We start from the raw sequence: 20,000 nt of genomic DNA, 5'->3' as shown, positions 1-20,000 counted from the left end.
TATCTAATAAACTATAATTAGATATATATATATATATATAAATACAGTACTGTAGACTATTATTATTTATTTGAAATAGAAAATTAAAACAAAAATAAAATAAATAAAACAAAAATTAACAAAATTTATTATAAAATTTTTCTAGTAAAAAAATATTGTTAAAAATAAAATGTATAATTTAATAATGTAATAATAATATTAATAATGCTAATCACAATAATGATAATTTATATGTCTATATATATATAAAGTAATGTCATATTTTAGTTTTACAAAAATCTCAAAATCATGTAAATAATAGAAAATTGCAAAAACATCTAATGTTTTGTATGTTTTATTTATATCCACATATTATCTGTTAGACAGTTATTAAAATATATATGACTAGTATATTATAATACTAATATGTTATGGCATTTTAGGAGTAAATCATTGAAAGCCAAATGAGTTTATGTAATATAGTACTGTAGATAATATACTGTATTAATATATTATATACTAAATATATAATAATAGTGAATATATTTGATATAAATATTTTTTTATGTGTAATTCAAATATATATATATAAATATCCAGTATTTTGAAAATCTATTACAGTATATAACATATTAAATAACTTGTGTACACACATAAAACATATGAACATAAATGTTAAATTCAATATATTATTATTATTATTATTATTATTATTATAAAAACTATATTACAAATATTATTATTATTATTGCTATTATATTTTTTTATATGTTTTACACACTATTTATCCAATAAATACGGTAGTATTTGAAATTAAATTAACATTGATATTTTTATTTACCCTTATTTAAACTGGGAAATATTTTTTTTAAACATATTTTTAAATAGTTATTAAAATGATAATTTTATTAATATATAAATAAATGTTTAACCAACTAAAATATATAATAATTTACTGTATTATCGTAAATTTGTTTTAAAAAAAATATTTGCCATTTTTTTATTGTTATGTCATTTTTATATTTATATACAGGTGCGATGCGAGGAGATTGGTCTTTATAGGTTTGTAGGCAATACTAGTATGCATTGTGTTGATGGACTCTGGGATACTGTAATGCCCCGGTGCGAGGCAACAACATTACATAAAAATTTTTCAGGTAAAATATAATAATAATAATGATAATGTTTAATTTTTTATAATGCTAAATCTATGTGTGGGGCGCTTATACTGTTAATAATATATATATTTTTTGTAGAAATTTATATATATAGTTTTTTAGCTGTTAAACTATTTTTTTTTTGAAAATAGTAGAAACATTATTATTATTTTTTAAAATAGCCTATTTTTTTATTATGTTAACATTAAATGGCACATCATTTATCTAATGTATGTATTATAGGAAAAATAAGTTATATTTTTGTATATGTGATATAATATTATATTATATTTTTTTAAAAAAATTGAATGTAAATCACTGGCAACAACAAAAAAATGAGTTGAAAAAAATTATACTATATTTTTTAGTCTATAGATTTTGAGATTATTTATATTAATATATATATATATATATATATATAATATTTTATAATACTATATATTATTGAAATATTCGCTTCAATACATCGATCTATTTGTAAATGGATTCACATAAGTGAACCATTGATAGCACAGTTAGATAATATTTTCTTCGGGAAAATGTATAGTAAAGGAAACGATCGGAAACCGATTGAAACGTTAAAAGCAAATGTGTTTTATATTAGCGTTCAGTTAGAGAGAGAGAGAGAGAGAGAGAGAGAGAGAGAGAAAATTGTTAACATTTAATGAGATATATTGTGTTAGACATCAAATTGAATATTTAGAGGACCTATTATTAAGCCAAATGAACACAATTTTGACACAAAAAAACTATTCATTGAAATATCATTTGATATTCAAATAAGTATATATAAATATATACTGAATATTTTTCAACTATGTAATTGTAAAATTTTATGTGAATATATTTTACAAAATAATAAAAGTATAACAAAAAATTATTATGAGCTACTTTAAAATTTTATTATATGTATATATTTTAAAAAATACTGTATGATTTAAACATTAAGTATGCAAAAAAATACAATTTAAAAAATTATACTGTACATATATTACAAAAAAAAATAAAATAAAATTTTGCATAACATGATTATAGCTAATCGTAAACCTTATATATATATATAAATTATAATATTAGAATTTTGAATTAATCATACTATGTGTATATATAATTCATAATACAGTGAAACATTGTACTTTAATATTAAATTAAAAATTTTATAATGTTGAATTATTAAAGTTAGTTATAGTTATCATTTGAGACAAATCATAATAATAAAAAAAAATATTTAATGTATAAAATATACTAAAAACAAAATTATAGTAATGTTTTTTTTCTACAGGAATAAATTTAAATTTATAATTTAGAAATTATTATATAATTTATTCTAATAATAAATTTATTACTAGAAAAAAATATATGTACAGTATTCAAGTCATATTTATACATAAAAAATTTTTAAATTTAATAACATTTTACTTATTTACGTATATTTTATTTTATTTTTTTTGTTTTTTTTTGTTTTTTTTTTGTTTATTAGTGGATACCTCACCATCTATAGTGTACACAATAGCCGACGGCATATCGGGCGTAGACTCCGAGGGCCAGCTTATACTAATTCCCGGCACTATTATCCATATCGACTGTCTATATCAGCGAACCAATGGTAATCCCACCTGGAATTGGACAAACACTCACAGGTATTACATTTTAATTACAACAACAAAAACACTTTTAGTTTATAAATATATATATATATATACTGTATTCAGTATATGAATATGTATTGTGTATACAGTATATTGCTTTCAATAATAATAATAATAATAATGTAATAGTAAAGTGTATTCAGTATTATACTGTTATTATATAAAATACACTAATTATAAATTTATTTATAATGAACTAATACATTAATGTTGTTATACCGATATATAATTTTATGTTATATATTATTAATGCTAAACGAAACGGTCTTTTAGTTGGGCGCTTAAATATAGTGTTAATGTTATATACTGTATATATATATATACAGTATATAACAATGTTTATAATTAAACATTAAATTTGCATAAATTTTTTATTATTTAGATTAATCTACATTAAATACAGTACTATACATTGAATGTGATTGTGTATTATAGTAATTATATAAATGATAAAATTTTTATTTTCATTACTTAATGAAATTTACTTAATTTTATTGTTGTTGTTGATGATAATAATTAACAATAAATTGTTAATAATTACAATATCAACAAAAAAAACTTTGTTTTTTTATAAAAAAAAATTGGCAGTAATTTTAATTTAATAAAAATATGTTTGATTTAATTTAACTATTAAATAAACTAAATCAAGTATTAAATTATTTTTAAAAAAAAAATTTTTCTACAAAATTTAATTTAATAGACTCATTAAATTATTATTAAAAAAATTTAAACTATAGTTTTTTTTGCAAAAATATAAATAATATTTTAAATTCTTTAGAAAAAATGTATATTTAATTAAATATAAAAATTCAAAATTATTAAAAAAAACTAATTTTGTAATTATAAACATTTTTGTAGTTTATTTAGAAAATATTTTACTGAGAAAATGTTTTATTGAAATTATAGTTTAAAGTAATATTATATTAAATATTAAGAATAAATTTAAATATTTTTTTAGTAATTGGGTTAATAATTTTGAGTAAATATTAACAAAATAATTAAAAACTATTTTTTGTGCATTTAAAATGTAAATAATATTATAAATTAATAAAACTAATAAATTTGTTTTATTTATTTATTTTATAAAAATATAAATATACGACAAAATAATTGGACGATTCGTGAAAATAAGATTAATTTATATATATATACTGTATATATATGTGTGTGTTTTGTATAAATATATTTACTTATCTATATACTGTATTGATATATATATATATAAATTGCTTTTATTTTGAAACCCCTATAAATTACAATCATTTTTTTCTTTGGTTTTCTATAGTCACAAATATATACTATTCTATAGTATATAATGTCTATAAATTATATTATAGTTTACTGAATACAGTATTTATTTATAAGATACGTGAACTATATATATATATTGATATCTTTTAGTAAATTTTAGGATATGTGAACTAACTATAAAATTTATAACCGATTTATTGATAAATATACTGCACTTATATATATATAAATTATATAATAATAAATATTCAGTGAGTTATTAATAGTGGAAGTTTAAGTGTGTGTTTGTATGTGTTTTAAGACAATCCATTATTTTATCCGACATTATCTTGTATTTAAAGTCAGTATATATTTTATTTAAAAAAAAGTCTAAATAGAGTCTGAAAAAATACGACAGTATTTTTGTTGTTGAGTTGGATTTGTTGGACAAAAAAATAATGTATTATTTTTTCCTACTTTGTGTTTTTTAGTATTGTGTGAGTGTATGAGTATGGGTGTGTGTGTGTGTGTGTGTGTGTGTGTGTGTGTGTATGTATGTATGTGTGTGTGTGTGTGTGTGTGTGTGTGTGTGTATGTATGTATGTGTGTGTGTGTGTGTGTATGTGTGTGTGTGTGTGTGTGTGTGTCTAAAAAAGAGTGCTAATCCATAAATCAAAATCTGGTAATGTGTTGGATATTCAATGACATCACACAACCAGACAACACACACACATATATAAAAAAAGTAAGAGAGAGAGAGAGAGAGAGAGAGAGAGAGAGAGAGAGAGAGAGAGAGAGAGAGAGAGAGAGAGAGAGAGAGCTGTGATAAGTAATGACATAATAGTGAGAAAACTAGTGCTCTCTCTCTCTCTCTCTTTCTCTCTCTTTGTTTGTTTGTTTATTTGACACATTCATAGACTTACTGACTAACTCTTAACTAATATATCTTTTCTATCTTTATATATATATATATATATATAGTATATATTATATACTGTATATATATATATATCTCACCCATTATCTCACTGTTTTTTTTGTTGGTTAGACAATATACGAACGGATGGGCCATTAATACTGATCCACAGGCCTGGAAGTACAGGCTATCAATCTATTATAGTAAGCCAGAAGACACCGGTGTGTTCACGTGTAGGGCACCCGACGGAAAGTCCAATCAAATTAACGTCGTTGTCAAAGGTATGTATGTATGTCTGTGTGTGTGTGTCCTATGTCTTATGTTTATAGTATTGTCATATACTGTGTATGACTTATTTATATAAGCCAACTGTCCAAATTGGTTATACATTATCTCTATCATGTTTTTTGTTGTTATTTAGCTTTTATTATCATTTGAAAACATTTATTTTATTAAAGGATTAATTGCAATATATTTATATTAAATGTTATCTATGCGTGTCTTATATTAAATGGATGTTTTGTTGGCTTTTTTATTAGTATTATTATTGTATGAATATAAAAGACAATTTTATTTTTCAATATTATTTAAACTAACATTTTGTTTGCATTACGATATGTTGATTAATCCCATTAAAGAATATTCTGTTTATAATGTGAATAGACTGACTGTATATTTAATATATACAGTATATACTCTATATATATATTGTATTTATTTATTTACAGAATATATTTTTAGAGATAGAAATTAAATTCTGTGCCACTATTTTGTTCAGTCATTTGAAATTAATTTAATTTAAATATTTAGAGTCATTCACAATGTTATCACTGAATTAGAGAGAGAGAGAGTGAGTAAGTCTTTTAATATATATTTAAATAATTAATAGCTTTATATTTAAAAAAAATAAATGTTCAGTAATTCATTTATAAATTACATGGAAAATATTATATATGAATTATTTATTTATTTTTTAATTAATTATTAAATAATCTCTATGAATTGTTATTAAAATAGATTTTACATTTATTACGTGTAGTTTATTTTTTTCAAAAAATAATTAATTATTAATTACAAAATTGTAATATTAAATAAAATATTTTTAAATTTATCATAAATTTAAATATTTATAAATATGACGCCCAGGTGTATGTATGTGTGTGTGTGTATGTATATGTGTGTATGTGTGTGTGTATGTGTTGTATATGTGTGTATGTGTTGTATATGTGTTTCTGTGTAAGCTTTACTTTGTTAATAATTTAGTTTGTTTTTCATAATATACAATAAATATATATAATTTTAAATTAAATTAATTTTTGAAGTCATAGATATTTACTTCTCTATAATAGTATATAAAAGTTTAACAAAATATTAATAGATCTGTTAATAAAAAAAAATAACAAATCATAATATATATTTTAATTATACATATAAATAGACCAAAACAAAATATTAATATTAAATAGAAATTATGAAATTCAATATATTTTCAAAAATGTAAATAAATAGCTAAAAGAATATTTGTTTGAAAACATATGAAATATTTTTTAAAAATAGATTTATTTTCTAACAAGTATTTTTTGTTTATTTTTTCAAAAAAAAAATATTAACAAACAAAAAATCATATCTTTTTCTATTCCCAACAATATTCTCATTAATCTAATTAATGTATTTGACATTTTTAAAGAAAATTATTGATAAAATTATTTTTTTTATATATAACAATTTTATAATTTTTGTTGTTGTTGGTATAATCAATTAATCATAAATTGTAATTTACATTTTATAATTTATTAAATAAATTCAATATAAGTTATATTTTTTTAATTTTATACAGTTACTACTAATATATATACTGTTTAGTTATTGATTTTAATATTTATTATAAAAAGTAAATATAATATTTTATTTTTTAAAAATACTTTTCAAATGTACACACAATTGACTCATTGGATAAAATCGTTATCATGTATAAAAATTTGCAAATAAAAATCATTTTAGTGAATTTTTTTTTGATAAAAAAATTTTAAAAATAAAATTATGTTAATTTTAAAGAAAATATAGAAATTTACGATAATATTGATTTTATTTTCTTATTATTGCTATTATTATTTTTATTACAGTATACTAAACAAAAATATCTCTCTCTTTTTGTTTTATTAAATAAATAATTTGGAAAAATATATTTATAAAATTATTTTTTTAAAAAACTATTAATATAAATCAATGATTTATATCTTATAATTAGAAAAATTATATTTTATTTATTTTATAATTGTAAAAATAACAATTTATTAAAATAAATCATCGATTTAGTTAACAATTTATATATATATATATACTGTTATAAATAAGTTTTAAATATCAATTTATACAATTATTATTAAAGCATGAAATAATATTGTATATAAATTTGATAATATTAAATGATATATTTACTAAAAACTAATAAAATATTTATTTATTTAACGTAACTTAGAAAACATCGATTTTTTGTGAAAATCTTTATAAAAATTATTTTATAGTTTATTTTGCATAGTATTTAAAGTACAATAAATTTTTAGTTTAAAGTTTTTATTGCTTATAATAAGTATAAAATATTTAATCGTCTTAAATAATTTTGATATTAGTTATCGGATTGATTTATAATAATATTAATTTTGTTTACAATAACATATTTAATTTAATATTAAATTATTTTTACTGTTTGATAAAATAATATAACTATAGTCAGTATTTTTTTTACAGATTTTTGAAAATTATTGCATTATATTTAGCTAAAAATGATAATTAATTAAAATATTTTTAATGTACCATTAAAATATATTATTTTTATTTAATTAAAATTTATTTAATTAATTAAATATTTTTTTCGTGTTATATTTATTATACCTGTATATACTATATATATCAACACAAATTATTTTTATATTATTATATCGTATGTCATACAGTAGTAATTCAATAAAATAAAAAACTATGTGAATAATATTAAAATTAATATCAATACTTACTTAAATAGTATGGACAGCATATTTTGCTTCATCATATATAAAAACTATACTAACAAATAATTTATTTTAGACTCAATTTTGTTGAATAACTTTGAATGCCTTTCGGGCATTTTAAGTGATAAGCAATAGACATATATACAGTATATACAGTTTATTATAGACAGTTATATTACTAATATAATATTAGCTTATTTCTCAATAAGTAGTATTAGTTGATACTTATTCAACTTATATATATATATACTCAATGAACACAAATAAATAGAAAAAAAATAAAAATAAAAGTTTCTGAGAATTTATTTTTCTCTAAATTTAATTTCAAAGTGATATCTTCAAAGATTTTCTATAAATATAATATCAAAATAAAAATAAATGTTATTTATTTTACATTTAAAATCAAGAGTAGTGACACTTATTATTATTATTTTAGTAATATTATTATTATTTTTTAGTAATATTATTATTATTATTACACTATTTATAATCTAATCATTTAAATCAACAAAAAAATTTTTTGACTTTATATTTGTAATACATTAATACATTAATACTATATATATTATATATATATATATATATATATATATATATATGGTTATTTATATCATATATGCTAATATAACTTAGAGCAAAAATTTGCATGTCTACATTTATTATTATTATTATTAAATATATAAAATTAAATATTTTTATTATTATATTACTATTACTAAATTATTAAATAGCTTAAAAGTAACAACAACAACAACAAAATAAAATAAATCTAATTATAATGATTGACATTAACATGTTGTCAAAAATTATTTCCTGTATAATAATAATTTTTAATTAAACTTAATTATAAATATTTTTGTTTGATTAACAGTTATTAGTTTATAATGATTAATTTCTATATATATATACTAACTATACTTTGTTTAAAGTTATAAAATCTACTGTATATATATATATATCTAAAAATTAACTTATTTAATGACAAAGTTTTGTATAAAATATTTTGTTTGAAAAAGTTATATAATGCTTATAACTTAATACTTTTATATTATATAAAAGTAAAAAGTTTTCTTTGTTGTTAAAAAGATCTATTATTTACTTGACTTTTTTGTTTTGTATGTTTACGGCTATTGATTGAAATCTCTCTCTCTCTCTCTCTCTCTCTCTCTCTCTCTCTCTCTCTCTGTGTGTGTGTGTGTGTGTGTGTGTGTGTGTGTGTGTGTGTCTTAGCAATCATTCATTCAATCAATAGCTGCTCCTTTAGATTTTTTTTGAAAATCTTATCTCTGATATTATATCAATGACTACCCAATTGAATGGCACATGACTTTTAACTAACTTTTCTCAACTTTATTGCCACAAATTGAATATCAATTGAAATCTGGTGTCAATTTTAGTCGATAACTATTTTGTCGATGTTATGCTCCCCCCCTCTCTCTCTCTCTCTCTCTCTCTCTCTTTCTCCCCATTATGACACTACTAATCATTGACTAACGACTGATATTTATCTAAATATTGTTTTTTTGTGGTCATGTTTTTTAACCTCCAGATGTTGAGTGTCCACTCATCGATTCATTTGACGCCAATCGTGTGATGTCGGTCGAGGGGAACCGTATGCATGATAGGGCTCGCTTCTCATGCGTTGAAGGCTACTATCTTTATGGCACTCAGGAGATCACATGCCTTACCAGCGGTCTCTGGTCTGATAGTCCTCCAAAATGCAAAGGTTTGTACAATTATTGCATAATAGTATAAACACTACACATATTGATATATATATACACACATACACATAAACAAATTAAAACATAATATATTGATATATAATTATAAATTTATTGTATACTGTATACTATATATTTTACAACATTATCTCAAATTAACATTTAATAATTTAATAAATACTGTAGTATATATCCTATGCATAATGTAAGTTAGTAACTTATTTTTTCAATTACTTATAATATGGTATTATAATTATATTGATACATAATACATGTAATACAGTATTAAATATCCAGTAAATAATTTTATCGTTTTTTTTATATATTGTGAACAAACACAATATATTTATATACAGAATATTCTGTTTGTATGACTATTATTCTCTTTCTATTTATGTGTGTATGTATGTATGTATGTGTTGGCAAATTGATTTATTAGACACCCACTATATTATGTGTGTGTGTGTGTGTGAGTGAGTGAGTGAGTGAGTGAGTTAGTGTGTGTGTGTGTGTGTGTGTGTGTGTGTGTGTTTGTGTTGTGTATTGGGATTGAATAACCTGATGTGTGTAATCAACGATATAACTATTGATATGTAAAGAAAAGCCAAATTTAATGAAATAATATATAAATAATGTAAAAACTCTTTTTTTAATACTTTTAAATCTATAGTCAAATATTTGATTACATAACAAAAAACTTTTTAGCAAGAAATTATTGTAAGTTTATACACTGTATACAGTATATACTGTATATATATATTCAATACAAATTTAATACGTTAATTAGATTAATGGACTATAATATTTTCAGCAAATAACTAATTGCAAAGTTTTGTATAATAATAATAATTAAATTTTTGGTTTATTGTCTCTTACAGTTTGACAGTTTTAATTTGGCTCAAAGTTTAAATTAATTTTTTTGTTGTTAAAAAAATCGATAAAATTATATAATTTTTAGTAAACTTAAATTTGTTAATAGTTTAAATATAGAATTTATTTTTTTTGTTTAAAAATTTAGTTTTTGATACTATAAATTTTTTATTTTTTTAAATCTTAAAAGTTCATTTCAATTGACATTTAAAGCTAATTTCTAAGCTTTATATTATTATTAATTTAATTAATTTATCAAATAATTATTTAGACAAATATTTTTCTAATAACAAACATTTATTTATCTTTGTTTCCATTATATATCGTATATTAATATATTCAGTACAATATTGTATTGTTTTCGGGCATAGTTATGAATAAATATTATATATATATATATATATTATATAATCAAATTTAATGTAAATAGGATATACAGTATATATACGCAATAACAAAAAAATAAAATAATAATAATACAATTTACTTGAATAGTTGAGAAAATATTTTTACTATGTATACTCATAATACTAAATAATATCATAGTATAATATCATAGACAGTATTATATTATGCATAATACAGGATATAAAATATATATATATTTTTATATATACCGTATATATATCTAAACAAACATATGAGTCTTATCGTAACCAAAAAATAAAAATTATTACTATTATTTTTTTGCTTGTTTTACTAACTCAAACCCTATTCAATGATAGAAAAGATAGAAAGAAAGATAGATAGAAAAATAGAGACCATTAAGTGAAAGCCAACCAACAAATAAAAAAAAATGATAAAACTTTTGAATTATTTATATATTTTTTATATATATATGTTTTGCTATTTTGCTATTGTTTTTATTTTATTTATTTTTTTGTTGGTTGAAAGTCGTTTGAAAGAAACCCAAACACATAAATATATATAATATTATCGGTCATTAAAAAAAAGTATTTTCAAACAGACAAACAAAAAATATAAAGTGAATTAATTTCCTCAACAAAATATAAAAATAAATACCAAAAAAAACAAAGAAAATCAATTTAAAATAAACTCATTGAATATATATATATTTCTCACTATTAGTTTGTTGTTAAAATAGATTTTTTTGTTGTTGAAAAAAATAATGTTATAATATTGTAAACTATTTGATAAATTGTTGTATATTAAAATATAATAATATATGGTTTATTTAGGCCATAATTATAATTCAGTATTATAACTATTTATATGGTATAAAAAATACTAATAATATATTTTAATACATATATTTGTAAAATTGTGTTCAAAAATGTGGAAAAATATCTACAGAAATAACTGTACATAAAAATGAACATAAATATTGAATTTTTTTTATTATTTATTGTACAGTATTTATATCATATAAACTGTTATAATATATATAGAGAGTATAAAATTGTATTATTAGCAAAAAAATATTTTTATATATAATTTTTTAGAAAATTTGTTAACATATTTTTATATTTATTTTTTGTCAAACAACTTTGTCATCAAATATTTTTACACTTAATTTTTATTGTTAGTTTTAACTTTCATTTTTTTACTAATATATTAATATATTGTATTTTTGTTTAATTAAATGTTTAATTAAATCACACACACAAACACAATACATATACAAATTTTTTTAATATAGGTATATATATATATTATATAATATAAAGTTATATATAAAAAAATTTCTCATATCTTATTAAAAAAAACTAAACTAAATCTATATCGTATATCAATTTAAACTTACTGTATATTTCTAAGTGTTAGAGCAGCAAAAAAATAAAAATAAATAACACATATAATAAAACAAATTTTATTTTTGAAGACAAATTTTTTGTTCAGAAAAAAAATCTCATATCTTCTCTATTGAGAGCCAAATATTATATATTTTTATAGAAAAAAATTTATAGATATTATATCCTTATATGAAAACCCCTTAAAGAATGGCTTTTTATATTAAATTTCTTTATTCAAAAAAAATACTTATATATATATATAACTGATTCATAAAACCTATAAGTGTGTGTTGAGAGAGAGAGAGAGAGAGAGAGAGAGAGAGAGAGAGAGAGAGAGAGAGAGAGAGAGAGAGAGAGTAGAGAGAGTAGAAAGTAGTTTCAATAGGAAATGAGTCTTTAAAGGCTGAAAAATATATGATCAATATTTTTGCCCTTAAAAAAGCATTTATATATATATATATATTCTCTTTATATATGATTTGCAAGAATCCCTCAGCTCAGCTCCGGCCTACCTGTGCTCTACTTATACTATTGCTACTAATACTATATACAGTATACACGATATATATATATATATATACAGTATATTTAGTACTAAAAGAGTGTGAATATGCTTTCAAAAATAGTTGTAAATGAATTTCTTGTTGAAACATCTGGATTACACCGAAAAAAAATATTGTATATAAAAAAAATTTTTATTAAATAAATGTATGTATTTTTTTGTTGTTGAAACATATGTTTCACACTAGTGTGAGATACAAAAAAAAATGCTAAAACAATTTGTCAAAATTTAATTATTTATATTAAACCGTTTTTTTGTGTTGTTGTTGTTGTTGTACTGGGTGTCGGTGTGCTCCCAAAACTGATATACAATACATACATAAAATTAAATATTTAGATATTTTCATATATATATATATATTTGGAGACAATTTTTTTTAAAAAGTATAATATAACAAAATTGTTTTGTCTGTATATTTAAATTATGTTAATATTTAGAACTTTTATTTTTTTTAAAAATTTGTTTTTATTGATATTTGATTCAATTGATTACTATATTAATATTAATAATATTTGTACAAATGCATTTTTTCCAACAATTTAGCATTATAGTAATAATAATATTTTTAGTAATAATAATACTACTATTTTATTAGAAAAAAATATGAAATATACCAAAAAATTGATTTTTTTAAATAATTAATTTACTGTACTATTAAATATTGCTAACATACAAAAACATTTATATAAAGTTTAATCATTTTACACCAAAAAAAAATTATAATGATATACTAGTAATAAAAATAATACTATATATATATATACTTAATAAATCAATACACAAAGTTGTTTCAATAATAATCATTGAATGCAAAATAAGTTATTATGAACTAATGATAATGGTATCAAATGTTAGCTAAAAATACATGTTATATACAATACTCATATACAATATTATTATTATTATTATTACTGATCTATACTGTGGAGTCATTTAATATTAGAAAGAAAATTAGTTGAAAGAGAGAGAGAGAGAGAGAGAGAGAGAGAGAGAGATCATATATATATACTCTTTATCGGACTCAATGGGCATTCAATTCATTAAATATCAGATTTTTTTTGTCGCCAAAAATTACTTTTATTCATTAGGATATATGAAAACATCTTTTATTTGTTGGTCGGCTATCTTTCAGAGCTCTCTCTCTCTCTCTCTCTCTCTCTTTCTTTCTCTCTCTCTGAACATATCCTCTCTATCCTTACACTCATACTTTCCTTCCTGTGCTGACATAAACTATATATACAATATATATAAATGTATTATTATATACTGTATATATGAAACTTCAACTAACGATAATAAGTTACATAACATACAAAAAAATTATTTTATTATTATCATAATAATTATTACTTAGTAGTTAGAAAAAAAGTTAAAATTATTGTCTATTATTAAAAGTAACAGTAGATTATATACATATTAAACTAAAGTATAAATAAAAGAACTTTTTTATATTATAATTGATATACAAACCCAACCCAAACCAAAATATTTCATTTTATTTGTCTATTTATATCTACCAGTGATTGAATGTCCGCAACTAAACACTGACGACGATCTCTATCTGCGGGTCAGTGAACACAACCGTACGTACGGATCGCGCGTACAGTTTTCGTGTACAGTTGGCTACAGACTAATAGGTCCGGCGATTATCACGTGCTTAAAAAACCAGACCTGGAGTCATGGTATACCTGAATGTGAGGGTAAGTCATGCTTCAAAACAAATTTATATATAAATTTTTTTTAAATATATAATTTTTTAAATATATAAATTATATATATATTTAATATATTAACTTATAATTAGATTTTATTAATTGATTTATTTGTTGTTGTTGTTATTGAAAAATTATCATGATAGTTTTTTTTACAAAGATCATCAAAAAAAATATTGATTAAACTATTTTTTTAGTTGTTGTTAATGTTAGTAGAAAATAGTGGTTTTTTTTATCTTATTTATTAATATGTATGCAAATTATTTTATATATATATAAAAAACATCAAAATTATTTTTTTCCATAATTTTTATTTTTTTTTAGTTTTGTCGTTATTTATTAAATAATAATCAATTACAGTAAATACATGGCAAACAAATAATGTAACATTTAGGCAAAAATAATTTTTTTTTAATTAATTTTCTTTTTATATCAAAAACATGAAAATAATTTTTTTTAATTTTTTAATATAAATATATATATTCTATTATAAATACGTATAAATTTTTATTTATAATACAATTATATAACTAGACATTTTCAAAATTAATTTATAAATATTTAAATGTATAGTTTAATCATACACTTATTCAAGTTACTTAAATGAATAAAAAAAATGCATTGATTTTTTTTTGGGACCCTTTTTCTATTAAGTATATATCAATATAAGTATATATATATATATATATATATATATTTAATTCCTTAAATTGAAATTTCATTCAATCGTGAAATTTTATTTAAAAAAAATTATTTATTTTATTAAGAATTTAGAGAAAAAAATCTCTTATATATATATATTATATATAAATTTATATTATTATAAATGAAATAAAATCCATTGAATTTATTCTACATTTTCTGAATGAAAGACATCAATTGAACTCACTTTTTATGGATAATTCAAATGAGATTTTCATTTATAATGGCATAAGAGACATAAATGCATTTACTTTAATTTTAGAGATATTTTTTAATATATATATATATATTGGAATTAAAACAAAATTTGATTTTAAATGCTTAACAATTTGTAGTCTTGTAATAAATTTATAATAACAAATATATCGTATCTATTGATAGTAAGCCTCTAATACTCCCACACTTTAATTATAGTTTATATTTGCTTAAAAATACTAATACTGTATATACAGTATAATACATTATGTCTAACAAACAATAGATTTATTTCAAGTTTTTTTTATATATTATGATATAAAACATTATTAACAAAACAAAATCTGCATTCAATACATTTTAGCCATATTGTTATTGAAGATTATTATTATTAATAATATATTATTATATAAATATAAACACTAAAAGATTGCTATTGTTATTTTAATAAATGGTTTTAAAATAACAGATTTATTTTTATATATAAAAAAAATCATGTTTAAACTTATTTGTATTTATCTATTAATATCTTTTGTTTTATAATAAATAATTAATCAAAAAAAAAACTTATAAAAATTTTTAGAGAATATTCTACTAAAATATCTTATTAAATTTTAAATATAATTTTTAGATCATTTTCAATATGCTTTATTTTACAATATATTATTTTTTTAAATTTAATTTTCAAATTTTTTGTTTCATACTATTAAACAATTTGTGTAAAATTTTAGGGTATTATTATTATTATTACTATTATTATTATTATCAAAACATTTGCATTTGAATATGTATTTACTTCAATATTTGTTTATTTAAATTTTTTTTTTACAATAGATTTTATTTTATATCTTTATTTTATTTTTTTGGATAACATTTTTGTTGTTTCAATACTCTTATGAATAATATACTAAATATTATGATATTGTATTTTTTTGTATTGCAAAAAAATAAATACATTTTTTAAAAAATAACAAAACAATTTATAGACAGTATTGTATTTACTTTTAAATCAATAGTATTTTTCTATAATCTTTTAAAAATATTAAGATATACTGTACTATATATATATATATATAAATAAATAAAAATAGTATAAAAAGAAATATTGTTGAAACAAATTTTTTTTAATGTAGAAATTGCTTTTAGCAATAATAATAATAAAATCTGTTAAAAAAGTTTTAGTATTTATAAATAATTTATTTAAAAAAAAAATTTAATGTAATATTGTAAATGTTGTAATAATTTTTATGAATTGAGTAATTTTTAATTATATACTTTTAGTGAAATGACATTTGATTTTTTTTTAAACAAAAAATTGTGTTATAGTTTGCAATTAAATATTTCTATATTATAATTATTATTACTATTAGTATTTATGATTTAAATTTGTAGAAAAATTTTTTAGGCACATTTATATAACATACATGATTACATACTATACCGTGAATTGGGTGTAATAAAAATTATAGATCCCATGAATTTAATAAAAATCAAAAATATTATTATAACATTATTGTTGTCAAAAAAAATTATTTTCATTTTTTGTGTGTATATAATATTATAAAATATGTTATCGAAAAATTCAAACATATTTTTATTTTATATCAACAACAAAAAAATCCATAGAAAGCTATAAAATAAAATTATTTTTTAAAAAATATGGACATCTTTTTTGTATATAAGTATAATTTTATAGCTCTCTTTCTCTCACAATTTTTTTTCATTCAATGAACATATTATGTATTATTATTATTATTATTATTGTATTTGTGATAAAAATATTAAATATATATATATTTTTTATTACTTTGAGTGCTGTGTCCACTCATTTAAAACCTAATGTATTGAATGTATTTAAAAAAAAGTTGCCAAATGTTGTGTCACTTTTCATTGAATTTAATCCGTTTTGAGTGCTTTTCCAACAAAATGAACACAAACTATATATTCATCAGTCAAACAATAGATAAATTTATTATATATATATATATATATATATAATATATATATATATATATATATATATATATATATATATATATATATATATTGTATATATCGCTAAAATATTACATATATTTATAGTTATATTGTTAGATACAGTATATATATATACCTATATATAGATATAAATATATATATATATATAGCTACAAACTAAACATTTTTTATTTGATTTTTTATTTTTTTATAAAAATAAAAAACTAATAATTATTTGTGAGATTATCTATTGATTTCCATTCAAAAAAAAAGTGTGTATTGTTTTTTATATATATATAAATATTATCACACAATATTTGTCAAATAGATATCATTTATTATAGTATAAAAACTACAGTATTCAATATATAATATGTTATTGTATAAAATTTTTATTTTTTTAAAAATGACCAAATATATATACACTAAATTTTTTTAACAATATATTTTATGTATTGTATTTTTATTGAACTCTAATTCTATAGATTTTTTTTTTTAAAAAAATAATAAAAATAACATCAGTTTTTATTATTTTATTTATATTGTTTTTCTATACGAAAATTTAATTTTTCAATTTTCCAACAAATAAATTATATATATTTTTTCAAATTAATTTCATTGCAAGACATATTGAACATAATATTTATAGATATTACTCAATAATAGCATTAATAAAACATCATTTTTTCATTATTTTTGTTGATAAAATTGTTTTTATTTTAAAATATAATTTTATTTTTTTTATTGTAAAATACTATTAATAATAACAAATTAATTTTAAATTTTTTTATATAAAAATTATAAATATAATATATAATTTATTATTATTATTATTATTTAGCCATAAGCTGTGAACCACCTGTACCTCCAATCAATGGTCGACTATTGGATAATACACACTATTTGGCCGGTGATTACGTACAATACGCGTGCAATAGTGGTTATGTGATAATGGGTGAGCCATTGGCCATATGTATGGACAACGGCACCTGGTCTTCCCCAGCACCTACATGTGAGTCACTTATTATTATTATTATTAAATTGACATTAATTTATATTATTTAAATTTATTATTTTTTTTGTTGCTAATAAAATATAAAAAATAAATATTATATACTTTGACTTATGTGTGTGTGTAATAAAATATATAATTAATAGTATTTTATGACATTTAATGACAGTTATTTGGTGATCCATAATAGGCTATCATATATTTTATATTTAATAAAAAAATTTATTTTGAGAAATATTAAATGAATAATTTATATATTTTCGATTATTTTTTATATATATAAACAATATATGCTATACTGTATATACTGTATATAGATATATATATATATAATATAAATACCTTATATACCGTTTATATGTATGTCATAAATTGTACAGTATGTTATTTAATGGTAAATTTAAAAATAAATATATAATTTATATATATGATTGAAGAAAAATAAAAACAATTTGAAACAATTTTTATAATTAAATTTTATAAATTTATAAATCATGTGTTTTAAAAAAAATCAATTCTATTGTCACTTATTGTCAAATAAAAAATTAGTTTTATATTAGTAATAATAATAATAATAATAATAATAATAATAATAATAATAATAATAATAATAATAATAACAGTGAAAATATTGTGTTTCTAAAAAAAGCAATGAATTTTAATGTTTTATTTTATACGACAACTATATTTTTGTTGTAGAAAAAAAATTATATATACAGTAGACTAATATTTCGTACCAAAAAAAATTAATAATAATAATAATAACGATAATATTGGTACGAGACATCAATATATAAAATATAAATACAGTATATATATATATATATATATATATATATATATAGTGTATAATATATATATATATAAATCAGTTGTAAATATGCATTTTAAAGATCTTATCGACAATTTTTTTTATCTCTATCACTGATAATACTAATACATGAGAGTGTCTTTAAACAAACGTTTTTTTAAACTTTCAATTTAAATGCATTGAATAAATTACAAATTTTCTCCCAAAAAAAACTTTCTCTTTATTTATAACAAAATTATTATATCTAGCGCTCAATAAGTTTGATTTTTTTGGTTGAATATAAAATTATAAATTTTTTTTATAAATTTTCCATATTATTCGTGTAATTTTCCCATATATAGTAAACTATTTTTTAGTTTGTATTATTAAAATATATGAAAATTATTTTTTTTTAAAATAATAACTTAGAGATAAATATGGGAGATTATAATAAAATTATATTAAAAAGTAAAAATACTAAAAAATAATAATAAAACTAAAATTTTCCTAAACATAATTTAATTAAACTATGATTTAAATTAAATGTATAATTATTTTTTTACTTAATAATATTTATTTTCATAATTAATTTATATATCAGTAAATAATATTAATAAATCAAAATTATTATTTTTTTTAATTTTATAGGTCGAGCCGTATGCGAATACCCGGGCGAGTTGGCCAACGGTCACATCGAGCCGACAAAGTTTCACTACAATATCGACGAAATGGTAACCATTATCTGTAATACAAACTACCGATT

At 18.9% G+C, this 20,000-nt stretch overlaps 1 protein-coding gene across 1 annotated transcript in view; it reads left to right on the top strand.

Moving 5' to 3' along the window:
- LOC128955571 (locomotion-related protein Hikaru genki-like) overlaps window positions 1-20,000 on the top strand; it is a 43,235-nt gene that overhangs the window by 22,815 nt on the left and 420 nt on the right. Inside the window, exons 4-10 of the mRNA XM_054301243.1 lie at window positions 1,013-1,136; window positions 2,617-2,776; window positions 5,064-5,212; window positions 9,489-9,665; window positions 14,370-14,549; window positions 18,277-18,447; window positions 19,886-20,000. The exon at window positions 19,886-20,000 is cut by the window's right edge and continues 420 nt beyond it. Of these exons, the coding sequence (XP_054157218.1) occupies window positions 1,013-1,136; window positions 2,617-2,776; window positions 5,064-5,212; window positions 9,489-9,665; window positions 14,370-14,549; window positions 18,277-18,447; window positions 19,886-20,000 (1,076 nt within the window). The remainder of the gene's footprint in view (window positions 1-1,012; window positions 1,137-2,616; window positions 2,777-5,063; window positions 5,213-9,488; window positions 9,666-14,369; window positions 14,550-18,276; window positions 18,448-19,885) is intronic.

This window comes from Oppia nitens, unplaced genomic scaffold (genome assembly GCF_028296485.1).
Source record: "Oppia nitens isolate AA-2021 unplaced genomic scaffold, nextdenovo-longstitch-racon4-pilon3 scaffold2_pilon_pilon_pilon, whole genome shotgun sequence".
Lineage (NCBI taxonomy): Eukaryota > Metazoa > Arthropoda > Arachnida > Sarcoptiformes > Oppiidae > Oppia > Oppia nitens.
Note: the sequence above shows the minus strand (reverse complement) of the source record. Positions and strands in the feature narration are given on the sequence as shown.